The following is a 13,818-nucleotide window of genomic DNA, read 5'->3' on the forward strand; positions in this document are numbered from 1 at the left end:
CAAAAATAATTAGGTAATCAATTTTTAATTAAATATTAAAAAAACGAACTGATTGTTTCACTGTGACTTAAAGCGAGTGTCCGATCTATGAAAGACTACAAAAGTTTGCAGATTATTTTGTAGAAATATATATTTCTGAAGATAGTATTTATCCTCCAAAACTTTGGGCACTTGATTTTCAGAACTTATACATTACAAAATAAGTAGCGTTGGTGAAGAAAAAACACCGTGAAACCAAATTTTAAGACGACAAAAAAAACCAGAATTTAATTAACTAGTATAAAAGGGGAGAAATATGCCGATATACATTTGTTACGTTTGTTTTTTATAAAATCATATATTTAATTAAAAATTGATTAGGTACCTAATTATTTTTGTTATTTTAAAAACTATTACTAAGGGGTTACCAAAATATAGAAACTGAAATTTGTGGTGGCGGTAAAAGGAAACATATATTTTTGTACTGGCGGTAAACGGAAAGATCGATTTTAGCGTAAAAGTAGATCACCCTTGAGTCTTGAATGAATAATAATTATTATTAAATAGTATCAAGTAATGAACATGTCATGAGAATTATTAGAACAGTAGTTGATTGTTAATACCTGCAATACTAATATACTTTTGTTTAGTTAATAGGAATATAGGTTGTGATTAGGTACTGATTATGGGAAATCTAAGAATGAGGTCTGCAGGTCATTTCACTAAATAAATACAGATAAATTATTAAACATGATCTAATTAAAATTTAGTGTTTTTCTTTGGTTGTAATTAATAATCTTATTTGTTGAACATAGCTTAGGTAAAAATCATGAATTGATAAACCTATTAAAGTATACTATAATAAATAATAATAAATTAAAGTAGTATATAACTGGCATATAAGCACGATAGCAGAAGAATTTGGCCATTATAAACATTAAAAATATGTTCATTATTAATTATTAGAATGTTTTTATCACTGTTTTCATTTCTCTAACAGAGTAATAGACAAATTAAAAATATTAGATTGTGGTATAAGTCTTATTTTTACAGAATATTCAAATATATAAAATAATTTATTAACTCATTATAAAAACATTTATCATATTATATAAAGTAATTTTAATAGTCGAAACAAAAAAAAATTAACAATTTTTATTTATTTAAATAGTTAAATAGGTATTACAATTTTCTCAGAAAATGTATCAATTATGTACATTTCCCACTTAATTTAAATACTATATAATAAATAATACAATATTAAAATCAAATACCTATAAATAAATAGATCTTTCTTTCTTTTATTCATGCATAAGACTTTAAACGTCTTATTTTTTGAAGATTCAAATAATATTATATTGTATTTTGATATCAGTGTTTTTTTTTTTTAATTGAAATCAAGTGCCTGAAACAAATATAATTTTATTATTTGAATTATTGTAATAATAAATTATTAACATAAAAAATAAACCTGCCTATTTTTAATTTTAAAATGATTGTATTATGGCATATCATTGTTTATTTTTAAATCTTAGTAATATTACAGTGAAACAAGCCCGGCTTAGACCTTCAAGGGCCCAAGAGCCAATACATAGTTCTAGGCCCCCATCAATGAAAACAATTCTTTAAAATTATAAAAATATATAATAAAACAAATTTAAATATTTTTATTCAAGTATGATAACGATTAATGAGGATAAAAACATATTTTTTTTCTAGCTTTTTAACAGGCTCTATTGCCTGTAAGTTCAAACAAGAAAAAAATAAAAATAAAAATATTCTTGTAGGTACTATAAAAAGTATATATTATCACTTAATATAATTTTAAGCCAAGAAGATTATGGACCCTTTACACACATGGACCCCCCAGCTTCCCTCTTAATCCAGGCTTGCAGTGAAGTATAAATAGTTTAGACTATATAAATTTTAAATAACTGATCTTACTTCACTTAAAACTATTAAATAAAAAAAAAATAGTTATCTATTTAATTTACAGATTATAATTTCATTTTATTTACCTTAATTCTGGATTTTTGTTTAAGATATCCAAAGCACTAATAAATTTCTTGTTAATTATTCCAAGGTCAGCACCATGTTCAAGTAGTTTAGTTATAATATTAGCATCACCAATTGTACAAGCATAGTGCAATACACTATTACCACTAATATCCTGATTGTTAATATTGCATTTTTCAGAATCTAGCAGAACATCCATAACTTCACTCATTTTGTTCTTTACAGCTAAATGTAGTGCAGTATACTGTTCAGAAGTTGTTAACGAATTTATGTCCGCTCCATATCCAATTAACATTTTTAAAATATTTGCTTGACCTTTAGCCGCTGCTACATGAAGGGGAGTATAGCCTTTATAATTAGAACAATTTATATCAACAAATGTATTAATATTTTGATTTTCATCATCAATGCCTAAATAGTGTTGTACTAAACGTATGTCACCATCAGATATAGCAGTTATTATTTTTCCAATCATTTTTTGCTGCAATGTAATTTCAACACTACTTCTTCTCACTCTTTCCATATTATTTTTCTTATTGATTTTAAATGTCTCTATCATTTTAGAATTGTGAGCACAATCAAAACAAGTTTGACCTCGACGATTGCACACTAATGGATCTCCTCCTTGTTCTATCAGTATTTGAACTACATTAGTATAACCCCATTTAAAACTTAAATGAAGAGGCGTGTCTCCCTGATTGTTTTGAATGTTTATATTTAATTTTGAATCCGAAAACTCCATGAAATATAACAATGCTTTGACACAAAGATCATGACCATTTGAACAACACAAATGCAAAGGAGTATTACCTTCATTGTCTCCAATCATCAATGCTTTATTATGTAACAAAAACAATAATGCATTCTGTTGCCCTGTAAGTGCAGCATAATGGGCAGGTGTAAGTGAAAAATTATCCACAGCATTTATATCTGATCCATATTCCAAGAGTAATTCAATAATTAGTGGATAACCATAAAAAGCTGCCACATGAAGAGGAGTGAGACCTTGTTCATCTTTATACTTCACACAAACCGTCGGCTCTTTTAATACCTCTTTCATACAAGAATCACATTCACATAAAGGATGACATTTTGAGCTAAATTGTTGTATTTTTACATATTCTAAGGTTTCTTTAACTTTATAGTACTGTCCACTGCAAATATAATTATAAAAAGTACCATAGTTTGAATCATGGAAATTTGTTGATAATTTAAGATTAAAATTGTGAACTTTTATATGTTCAATAGCTGCTTCTAATGAAGTTAAATAGAAATTATCGTCAAAATCTTTTATATTGCTGATAATAAAATGTTTCATAAAATATATTTGAGCATTCCAATTAGGTATTTTACAGTGAATCACTAAATGGACTAAAGCACTTAGTATGTTATCCACTGTAAAATTTTTGTGTCCATCAGATAATTTTAAAAATGTATCTTTTAAACATTTAAACTTTCCAATAATAGTTTTGTGCATATACAACTTGGATAATTCACATCTGGCATTTGGTATTGCAGTTTTTACTTCTTGGTCTACTTCTAAGTCAATCATAGCACTAGAGTAATTTCTTATAAGTTTGTTTAATTTGGCATCTTCTGTTGCCACTAAGATATTAATATCATTTATCAAGGTAGTATATAGTTTATTTTGTATATAGTACTCTACTGCAAGTTTAATATTGTTTTGAAAAAAATTATTGGACTTTTTAATATGATAGCTTGCTTTTTTTAAACATTTAGTATACAAATTTACAATTGATTTTTTCTTGAGATCAATAGACATATTAATATAGTCATTGGATAATAAAAAATCATCCATTAAAGATCTTAAGTCTTTTAATAACAATTTATTGCTTTTAGAATATAAAAAATTTAAACAGTCTTGAACAGATGTTATTACAATTATATCTTCTAATGTAGTAGCGCAGTTTAATGGTCCATCTATGCATATTATTTTATAACTATGATTATCTTCTGTATAGCATGTTTCAATAAAAAGTATGTCTACTGTGTAAGTCTTGTTTTCATATTGACATATAACTGCATGGTTGTCCACAGAAACATTGTGGCCACTTATTGTAACAAATTTTAAATCTGAACACTTACTGGGAATTAAAATGTGATCATTAAAATCTTTTTCAGAGTACCTATTTTTCAAGAAGGAACCTTCTCTGGGAACACATATTGGCCATCCATTTTCAACAGCTTTATAAAATGTTTCTGCGGATGATTTGCAAAGTGATATTAAAAATTGATTAAATAAAACATCCTCGTCGTAAGAATGATCCATTAGATAGCTAAAAAAGTATAAGAATAAAACAATAAAATAATAAGTATTATAATTATTATAAAACATCATAATATACTTACATTGTTGCAATTTGTAATAGAATAAAATAAATTGAACTAATGATTAATTAATGCGTTTATGACTTTTCATTGATTATGTTACAGTATAAATGATGCTGTACTGAAGTAGTTCTACATGATCCTCTAACCCATTAAATGTAAAAAAAATATAAAGAAGCGGTCGTTTCATGGCATCAACACAGTCCAATAGTTGTCCTGTTGTTATTACGTAATACGTAATATTATGGTAACAAGTAATAACTATAATAATAATATTCATACTATATTTAAATTTTTTATTTTTTTTTTTATCACAGACCGGATAAGAAAAACTTTTTATCTGTGGCATCCATAGATATCATGAAATACTACCTTCTGTTCGACAAAATAATAGTTCCAAAGTCAATTTGTTCTAATTGATTTAATATCCAAAATGTACATCACATTTTTTTCTTAAAAATATTTGTTCGGCTAATCCAACCTAATCTAAGAAATAATTGTAATTTTCTTCTCATCATTTTTAACTTATATTTATTCCAATGTTGTTTTATTTAAAATTGTAATATTATTACATTATTTGGTACTGCTTAATAGATTTTTATTAGAACAACTAATTGTAGGAATAAAAATAATTTGGAATTCGATTTACCAACATCGTGAATATTCCAAGTTAAAGAAAAGCCCCAAACAAAACAAAACCCTTTTCCGCTTGGCTCACTTTTTTACAAAGATCAGAGTAAAGACATATTTGGAGTTTCCTATTGGCTAGGTATTTCATATTTCTACAATTCTACAATTCAGCATTCTGCATGAAACAAAAATGACCATTTTAAGAAAAGTGTGAATTATTGGAAGGAATCGAAGTCGTGTGTTGGGTCTATTTACTAAGGAGATAATGTATTAATCAAAATAATTATAGGTACAATTTTTTTGTTGCACAGTTGCACTGCACAGTACATTTTAAAGTTTGATTCCCTAATTAAGAATAAATTTCAATACCTATTGTACACCAACTTTTCAAATAGTTTTTCTTATCGGTTTGAATTTTTTTTAGACTCTATTATTTTTAGTATTAAAAAATTTACTGGCCCAATTGAGATCAAAGTTCATTAAATTATTCAGATCTTCATTATGACTAGATATTAGTTAGGTTGATTTAGGTCTTACTAAAGCCTAAAAGCCTACTTACCAAAGAAGTTACTCTTACAATATTTACATAATATGTATCACTGTATCAGAAATTAAAGAATCCATTTTTCATTTTCATAGTTATTATAATTACACATTAGTACACAATTTATATTAAACTTTACAAAACCCAAGTAATTTTTATCATACAATTTTACTAGGATTAAACGATTTAAACGTAAGGACCATACGAAGTCATTTTTTTGTTATTGTCGTATTTGGTATCCTTTTAATTTATATAATAATTATTAGCAGCAAATCACGATGTTACAAAACAATTAAAGTTTAAAAATGAAATTGTTGAATTTGGAAAAATCAAATAGTTAATAAATTAGTAGGTACCTTTTTATACCAAAAAGTATTTCTCTTATTAGGTAACTATATTTTTCACACATTTGTTCCAAAAATCATTTGTTCCACACTTTTCTCTATTATCCTTTCTATGATAACAACATAACAGTATCATTTCAAATATTATCAATTGACAATATTATCCTTTAATATTAAAGCACAGAATCACAGAATTTCAATTTTCTGTGAGATTAATTATACATTATTATGTGTTTAAAGTTTAAACGGTGACGGCGTGACGCAAAATACAATTAATAAAAAATAAAGATTTGAAAATAGTTTTTGCAGAAAGTGCGTATTCCAACTGCTAAAATATTATTTTAAGTCCAAATGTTATCCAAATTCTTGAGTTTAAAAGTTTTATGATGGAAAAAATTACGTTTTGTAAAAGCTGGTCATTTCTTAAAACATTTACTAGAAACCACAGTTCGAAAGAATGGCTATTACGACAAAAAACTGATCCTTATGTAGAAAAAGCCAAAATAAAAAGTTACAGGTATTGTAGATAAGTCTTAATTAATTTTATTTTAACTGTGTAGTATATTTAATTATCATTAACAAAATAGGCAAACATAATGCCTCACAAAAACAATAAAATATTTGTCTTACATTTTTAATACAGATGTAGAAGTGCATTTAAACTATTGCAAATGGATGATAGATTTTCTATATTGAAACCAGGCCAGTGTGTAATAGATATTGGTGCAGCTCCAGGTAGCTGGTCACAAGTAGCTGCATCTAAAATTAATTCAACTTCTACTAGTAAGTTATGTTTTTAAAAATAATACCTAGCACAAATTTTAAAAAGTACAAATTTATTGGTTACCTACCATCAATATTCTGCTTAATTACCAATGATAATATGTATTTAAATATAGCATCTGTTCCATGTATTATCTATATAATAAAAAGTTAATTGCTCAACCACATCAATGTTCAAATTACTGCTTATGTTGAAATGTGGATTATAATTTTAAAATATATTTTTTTTGTCAAATCAAGAATCGACTATCTTCTTGATGTTGATATTTTAATATGTCAGTTGCTCTACATGATTTTGTGTTATACTTATTTTTTACGCGCTTCCAAAGCATTTTGATGGTTTGTGTTTCAGCTCTGTTCCCTGTAATCTTTGTTATATGTAATTCTCGTTCTTTTAAAAATTGTGCACACATATCTTTATCCCCAAGGATGTGCCAATAAAAATAACTCACAGTTAAACTCATCTTAAATTTTAAAAATATTCTTAAACTGACTTGTTAAATACAATATGTTAAAATATTGACTACATTATTTGTTTCACATTCCTAAAAAATATTACTTGTAGTATGATATATATTGATAGATAACGTTCTTTCTGTAGATAGCTGCATACTATACTAAAAAATATGTAGTAGATAGCATATTAAACAATTTTTAAATGTTATAGCTGTATTATAGAATAAAAATGTGATAGATAACAATTCTCCTTTTAAAACTGCTTTTGTAATTTTTACTATTACTAGTTCAATATTTTTAATAAAATCAACATGTACTTTTTGTTTATCTAACTAGATAGTGAAATTCCAACAGGCTTACTGATTGGTATTGATCTTCAACAAATGTACCCAATAAAAGGAGTGACATTATTAGGAAATTCTGATTTTACGTCTCCTAAAACATGGCAAAAGATAAAAGAATTATTGAATGGTCGTCCTATAGATGTTGTTTTAAGTGATATGGCACCTAATGCTTCAGGGGTGAAACATTTAGACCATGATTTAATCATAAAATTAGCTTATTCAGTAATTAAGTAAGTAATTGAAATAATTATTTACCAATTATTATGGTAATGAAAAACATTAAATAAATTTAACCATTTATAATTTACAGATTTGCTGTTTTAAATTCTAATGTTGGTGCAACATGTTTAATTAAGATTTTAGATGGCAATCAAAATTCAGAGATTGAAAATACTTTGTTAAAGTTTTATTCAAATGTAAAATTTGTAAAACCTGAAGCTAGTCGTTCAGATTCAGCAGAAAAATATTTACTTGCTCGTGGATTTAAAGGACTTAAACAAAGTTAACTTTTGTATATATTATATACATGTAAATAATATATAATAGACACATATTTATTTATGTAATATACTAATGTAATATTTTCTTTTAAAATGGTTTTAAAATATTTTTTTTCAGAGAACACTATCTATGTATATATTTATTATATTGTACTTGTTATAAATCTGTTCTTACTGTTTTTTGGCAATTACAGAAAGATGTTAACCTAAATTGTGTATTATACATAGATAAGTTAATATAATCATAGATAATACTTCTATTATCTATGAATATAATATGGTATAAAGGATAAATATAATATATTATTATATAATATTAATCATATAATACATACTATATTTTCGGAAAAAAAAATATCAATATTCTACAATACTAAAAATTAAAATAATATCTTTAATAAAAAGCATATTACAAAATATACTTAGTGATATAAGCTGACAGGCTATCTTCGCTTATAAATGTTTTATAAATACATTGAAACATCATTGAATTCAAATTTAACAGACCTATAATAATAACCCATTTGATACCTATCGTACAACAGAATGGTATTAAATATTATACCCAGAGTGTATTTAACCTAACCTTCTTTTTTATTTTTCTTGACATATTTGAAAACCATTGAGAAACTACTTTAGACACAAAGTATCAATTAGATTCATTATCCATTTAAAACTTAGTTATTTTAAAATATTATTATATTAATGTTGATATTATACATTGATACTTTTATATATTAGTAGGCTAGCCATTCGTCCCGGTTAATGGATGCTGAGAGAAAATAACTTTAATATTGTATTACTTATTTAAATAGGTATAGAATAATATTTTACATAGTATCATTATATAATTATCGTAATAATGAAAATACAATACGAGGTCTAATGGTATGTAAAATCGTTGATTATAATATAATAATATATTACCTAATATTTAATACCATTATGTATAAAATTCGGTGAAACCCAAAAGCGCAAAAATAAATTGTATTACTTAATACAATATTTTACTGACCTAAGTACCTAACTTGTTTGTAATAAATTTTATAAACTCATTCAATGGAAAAGTATCAACATTATATTATTACTGATAATTAATAAATGTAAATATATTAATTTATATTATAGCCTATAGGTATATACTATATATATCAATACAATGTGTGGGGCAATGACTAACACTGTGGGCCGGGAAGAGGATATATTTGATTTAAATATTTATAACCACTTCAAACTCAAAGTCAAAAACTAAAATTGCGCCTATAGTTACAGAGCATTCCTTGGTTATTAAAAAAAATCTAAAAACAATTAAAAATATGGGTCTATCGATTATATCTGCTTGTGCTGCTTACGAATTATTCTATAATTTTTGACGGTAGCTAAGTAATAAGGTAATAAGTATTAATATTTTCTGTTAATTATTAATTAATCATACTAGTTGTCCTAACGTCGTAGGTACCAACCTTTATTGTTAAGAATTGTATTAAATTTAAATAGGTAAATAGATTCTGAAACTAACGAAGATAGTTGCTATAGTTTCATATTAGTTGTTAGATCTATGATTTTTCACTCATTGCAGTTAAATCTATAACACATTATAAATAAGTGAAAACAAGTAGGTAATTATTATTTTATACGTCTATATTACATATTTTGCCAAATAAAATAATTTCCATAATATCATCATGTCTAATTTAACATATACATTTTATCATCTTCCTAACAAAGAACCAGTCGGATTGTGTAACAAGATTGTTCAAGGATATCTTCTTAAATGGTGTGTTAAATGTTTAATAATAGAATTTTGTAGCCCGTTATTGGTGTATAATTAATAAAAAGTACTAATAAATGTAAACATAATATATTAATATATACCGTCCTATCTACTTAATTTAAACGTTTACGGTACCTAAATAAAATTATAAATTTATAAACTATTATAGCTAGGTTACCTACCTTTACCTAATCAACATACGAAACCACTCAGGTTTAGGTACTTGCCTACTTAAAAAAGTAAAATTTATATTTTGTATTTTTATTTAATATTCAAATTAGGCGTATTGTAATTTGTAGGTACCTAACTTATAATACTGAGTAATAGGTACTGCGAATTATGTACATTTTATGTTACATACTTACATAGTTACATAATATAGCCATATAGGTACCTACCTAATATAAAATGCGTAGTAGTTACAACCATGAACCAATAAATTATTTCAATTTCCTAATGAATCTTTATAATATAAAGTAGGTATCTAACTAAAAACTTGAATATATGTAGGTGATCCATTACACTTATATCTTATATTAATGTAATTTATAATTTATAATTATATTATAAATTAGTTTACTGATTATATTTTGTTGAATTTTAAAAACAAAATAGATATTAAATAATACTATGATTGATCGGAAGTAGCTATTGCCTATTTGTAGAAACACTTATTATACAGGTTCATTTTAAGTAGGTACCGTTGTTAAAACTATATCAATGTAGGTACATTTTTTACATACACTTTTTTTTTTTTTACATTTTATTTAGTTTATATTTAAGACTTCAGTTATTAGTTCTTATAGGCCATAATAGCAATCTACTTATTCACTGCGGTGTACGTTTTGTTACAGGTCAATGAAGAAATGTTTACGCATAAATTATTATGCTTTCAATCAAGAGTTTAAGTCGGACGACATTAATCAGTTTGCATTGGTTTGATATTATAATTATTATTTATCTATAATACAATATCATATTATATTATTTAATTATTATAGCTAGACTTAACAAGTAAAAAGTAGATATACCAGATACCTATGTACACATGTTAGGTACCCACATATTATAATCAAACTTAAGAGTATCTATTTTAATAGGATTTTTTTCGGGACAACAATGTGGCAAATAACTTGCAAGCTAGTTTCAACGAATTTGCAGGCAAGTGTTTTACTTTTACTTCTTAGTATGGATTATTCTATTTATATCTACTAAATAACTAATTAAGTCATGTTAATTATTAGGTACTTTTTTTAAATATTTTAATATAGTTTAGAATGTTTAAATACCTATGCTCGCAGTGGTAATTTATACTTCCCTTTCCTGTCTTCTTCTGAAATTTTTACGGATATGCTAAATTGCCAACAGTAGAAATCTTTACATTTTCTAAAATATAAACAAACAAACAAACCATTTTTATGGTTTAGATTTTGGTAAATAAATTATTTCGCATTACTCCTCACCAGTTTTTATCCAGTTACATCACTTAAGGCTACTCGTATTTTAGAACAAAATAAATATTTTTTTTCGCACTGTTTTTAAATTAAAACCTAGTTAAAAAAATCTCTACAGTACCTTTTATACCTTTGTTATTTATGTTAATTGGCAAGCTATTATAGTTTCTAGAGTTTCGTGTTGCCGAGTTTCAAATCAATTCCTATTCCAGATCGATCAGATATTCAGATTCATCATCCATTTACCATGTATATTTTAAAAAATAGTTATATTATTATTAATAACCATTAATTCTATACCCTAAGTCCCTAAACAATTAGCTAAACCTTGCTATTTACATATTATAATAATTTTTGTTTGAAAAGGATTTCTATAAGTCCATTTGTTACTGTATTTACATTCATAGGAAGCAATATAGCTAGAGTTCAGACTGAATCCATTCCATGCACTGTCACTTCGATGGCATTTTTCGACAAGCTCTTGGATCCAAACAATGGCATCGTCTGCTTTAGCGGCACTGGTGACGACGGTATTCACGCAATACACCAGTGTATGGAAGTATGCAAAAACGGCATATACATTTCAAATAAGCTGAAAATGGTACAACTTTTATTTTTAAGCAAACCATGTATGCATTGTACATTTGTACAATATACACAGCCCTACGCTGTAATTAATAATTAATACTTTGTAATAGGTACTTTATACAAGTACCAATTACAAGGCTAGTTTATATTATATAATATATAAATAATTTAATAATATCATAATTTTACCCTCATCATCAGCCGCTCGGGGCAATAATAGTAAACCCTTCCTTAAATTCGGCCCTGCTGTTTATTACTTAATAGATATAGGTACTTACAATAGATGACATTATATTTTAGAATCTAAAAGAGTACCTACTCTTTGGGAGTTTATGGGTTAAGAGCTTATAAGAAAAAATCCACTGTTTACGACTTGACGAGTTGACGAGTTTGAAGTTTGACGCTAAAATCGGAATATTTTATAAAAATAAATTTAGTTTTAGTAACCTAGAAGGTATACTAATTACTAGGAAAGTAGTGCGTACCTAATAATTTAATATACCTATCTTCTTATTAGAGTATATTACGCTATATAAATGATTTTTTAATATATTATCTATAAATAAAATATTAAAAAATTGTTTACTTAGGTTAAGTGCAATATCATGCATTATGAATCGCGATGTGGATCATTTATTATTTGTTTAATTACCTATCTGATTAATTATTATTATGATTCATTTAACATATAATGTATAGGTATTGTATATTATGATTTATGTTATGGAATATACTATGCATAGAAACTAGAAACAAAAGTACCTATGAAATGGAAATGAATGTGTAAAGACTCTTTATACCTACTCTCAGTTCTCACTACTAGTCACTCACTGTTTAACTACCACGGTCCACGACCTATCTATAATAACGGTACCACATATTCCAACACGGGTCGTAGACTTAAATAACAAATACATCGATGTCCCATATAAGAGTGTCGTGTAGGTACTCTCGTAAATGATAATATGGTATAGACCGATAGGCGATAGCCGTATAGGTATATTATGAATTTATGAATATATTATAATATATTGATCACCGACGAGATTGAGTAATACCTATGCACACTTCAAATTCTAGATGCTGTTTGACGATGAATGCGAAGAATATTTTTTGTACAACGAAGATGAACGCGCAGAATTCATGTTTCGGCTGTTGCAGCATTTCTCAATCGGTGGCCAGTGGTGTCAAGATGACGTAGTTGTCGAACCGTACTTAGACGCAATAAAATACATTTACAAAGATCTACTCGCGTGAGCAAATCATACTATAAACCATAATAATTGTAATTTATTAGTTTCATAAATTTGAGTTGATTCAAGTTTTCCTTGTTTCAGAGTCGAAAAAATTCCTGAGTCTGGAATACAAGTCTCGTCCAAGATGTACCAAGTCGTTGCTTTCGATTCCAATGACACAGTTTTATTTCCAAAAGAAATCAAAAGCCCCATACCGTATAGTTTCGCATATTTAGTTGTAAATCCTAAATCTCGGACTGTCGCATTATTTTTTCATAATGTTGGTGACAAAATTTATACTTGAAAAAATATTCTTTTTATTAGTTTTTTCTATTATTTATTCAGTTGTGTTTTATTTCAAAACTTTACGTTATGTGTGTGGTCCGTTTAGAGTTATACCTAATTTATAACAAATAGCTTAAATTTTTTTAAAAATAAACCGATTTTTGTCAATTGCGATTATTGTTATAGTTTATACCATACAGAAAATAATCGAAGAATATTCACCTCTTCATTATTCCAATAATAAATATGTATAATATTCCAATAAGTCTAGAACTTAAATTTAGGTTGTGAATAATAATTTTTATTATTCATTATTTTTAAGTAATGAACTAATTAAGTAATAAAATGGATTCTTCTTAATGTAGTCATAAATTAAATCATTTAAATCTATTGAGAAGTTCAAAGTTGACTATAATGTTGTCATATGACTATTCTTGAAAGCAATTTTCTAATTATGTTAACCAATTATCACTATTAGGTAGGTAATACATACAATGATAAAGATGCTTAACATATAATTGATAAATATAAGTTACA

At 26.1% G+C, this 13,818-nt stretch overlaps 3 protein-coding genes and 1 long non-coding RNA gene across 9 annotated transcripts; 2 read left to right on the forward strand and 2 right to left on the reverse strand.

Moving 5' to 3' along the window:
• Positions 1-1,119: 1,119 nt before the first annotated feature.
• Positions 1,120-4,636, reverse strand: LOC114120957 (ankyrin repeat domain-containing protein 27-like). Its single transcript, XM_027983077.2, has 3 exons — positions 4,366-4,636; positions 1,998-4,292; positions 1,120-1,384 (listed from the first exon to the last, which is right to left on the reverse strand). Exons 2-3 carry the CDS (start codon positions 4,283-4,285, stop codon positions 1,351-1,353), a joined length of 2,322 nt encoding a protein of 773 aa, XP_027838878.1. The 5' UTR covers positions 4,286-4,292; positions 4,366-4,636; the 3' UTR covers positions 1,120-1,350.
• A 1,386-nt stretch (positions 4,637-6,022) lies between these two features.
• Positions 6,023-8,039, forward strand: LOC114120950 (rRNA methyltransferase 2, mitochondrial). The gene is made up of 4 exons (XM_027983067.2): positions 6,023-6,379; positions 6,506-6,645; positions 7,438-7,675; positions 7,756-8,039. Exons 1-4 carry the CDS (start codon positions 6,246-6,248, stop codon positions 7,949-7,951), a joined length of 708 nt encoding a protein of 235 aa, XP_027838868.1. The 5' UTR covers positions 6,023-6,245; the 3' UTR covers positions 7,952-8,039.
• LOC126549084 (uncharacterized) lies at positions 6,383-7,427 on the reverse strand. The gene is made up of 2 exons (XR_007603229.1): positions 6,714-7,427; positions 6,383-6,621 (listed from the first exon to the last, which is right to left on the reverse strand). It is a non-coding gene; the product is annotated as an uncharacterized LOC126549084 (long non-coding RNA).
• Positions 8,040-9,313: 1,274 nt separating the features above from the next.
• LOC114120952 (cilia- and flagella-associated protein 300-like) lies at positions 9,314-13,319 on the forward strand. Of its 6 annotated transcripts, none has more exons than XM_050197500.1 (7): positions 9,515-9,564; positions 9,674-9,722; positions 10,574-10,655; positions 10,820-10,884; positions 11,585-11,774; positions 12,842-13,014; positions 13,099-13,319. In XM_050197500.1, exons 3-7 carry the CDS (start codon positions 10,578-10,580, stop codon positions 13,298-13,300), a joined length of 708 nt encoding a protein of 235 aa, XP_050053457.1. In that variant the 5' UTR covers positions 9,515-9,564; positions 9,674-9,722; positions 10,574-10,577; the 3' UTR covers positions 13,301-13,319. The 6 variants fall into 6 exon arrangements, with proteins under 6 accessions (XP_050053459.1, XP_050053454.1, XP_050053457.1 ...); XM_050197501.1 differs by having other exon boundaries at positions 9,518-9,560; XM_050197502.1 differs by lacking the exons at positions 9,515-9,564; positions 9,674-9,722 and adding an exon at positions 9,314-9,336.
• Positions 13,320-13,818: the final 499 nt, after the last annotated feature.

This window comes from Aphis gossypii, chromosome 1, assembly GCF_020184175.1.
Source record: "Aphis gossypii isolate Hap1 chromosome 1, ASM2018417v2, whole genome shotgun sequence".
Classification (NCBI taxonomy): domain Eukaryota; kingdom Metazoa; phylum Arthropoda; class Insecta; order Hemiptera; family Aphididae; genus Aphis; species Aphis gossypii.

Excerpts from the sequence above, each read along its gene's own strand:
- LOC114120957 (XM_027983077.2), bottom strand. The coding sequence starts at position 4,285 with ATGGATCATTCTTACGACGAGGATGTTTTATTTAATCAATTTTTAATA. Across the intron at positions 1,385-1,997 it reads AACAAAAATCCAGAATTAAG|GCACTTGATTTCAATTAAAA; the intron begins GTAAATAAAATG and ends TATTTGTTTCAG.
- LOC114120950 (XM_027983067.2), top strand. The coding sequence starts at position 6,246 with ATGATGGAAAAAATTACGTTTTGTAAAAGCTGGTCATTTCTTAAAACA. Across the intron at positions 6,646-7,437 it reads AATTAATTCAACTTCTACTA|ATAGTGAAATTCCAACAGGC; the intron begins GTAAGTTATGTT and ends TTATCTAACTAG. Across the intron at positions 7,676-7,755 it reads TTAGCTTATTCAGTAATTAA|ATTTGCTGTTTTAAATTCTA; the intron begins GTAAGTAATTGA and ends TATAATTTACAG.
- LOC114120952 (XM_050197497.1), top strand. The coding sequence starts at position 9,631 with ATGTCTAATTTAACATATACATTTTATCATCTTCCTAACAAAGAACCA. Across the intron at positions 9,723-10,573 it reads CAAGGATATCTTCTTAAATG|GTCAATGAAGAAATGTTTAC; the intron begins GTGTGTTAAATG and ends GTTTTGTTACAG. Across the intron at positions 10,885-11,584 it reads TTCAACGAATTTGCAGGCAA|CAATATAGCTAGAGTTCAGA; the intron begins GTGTTTTACTTT and ends ATTCATAGGAAG.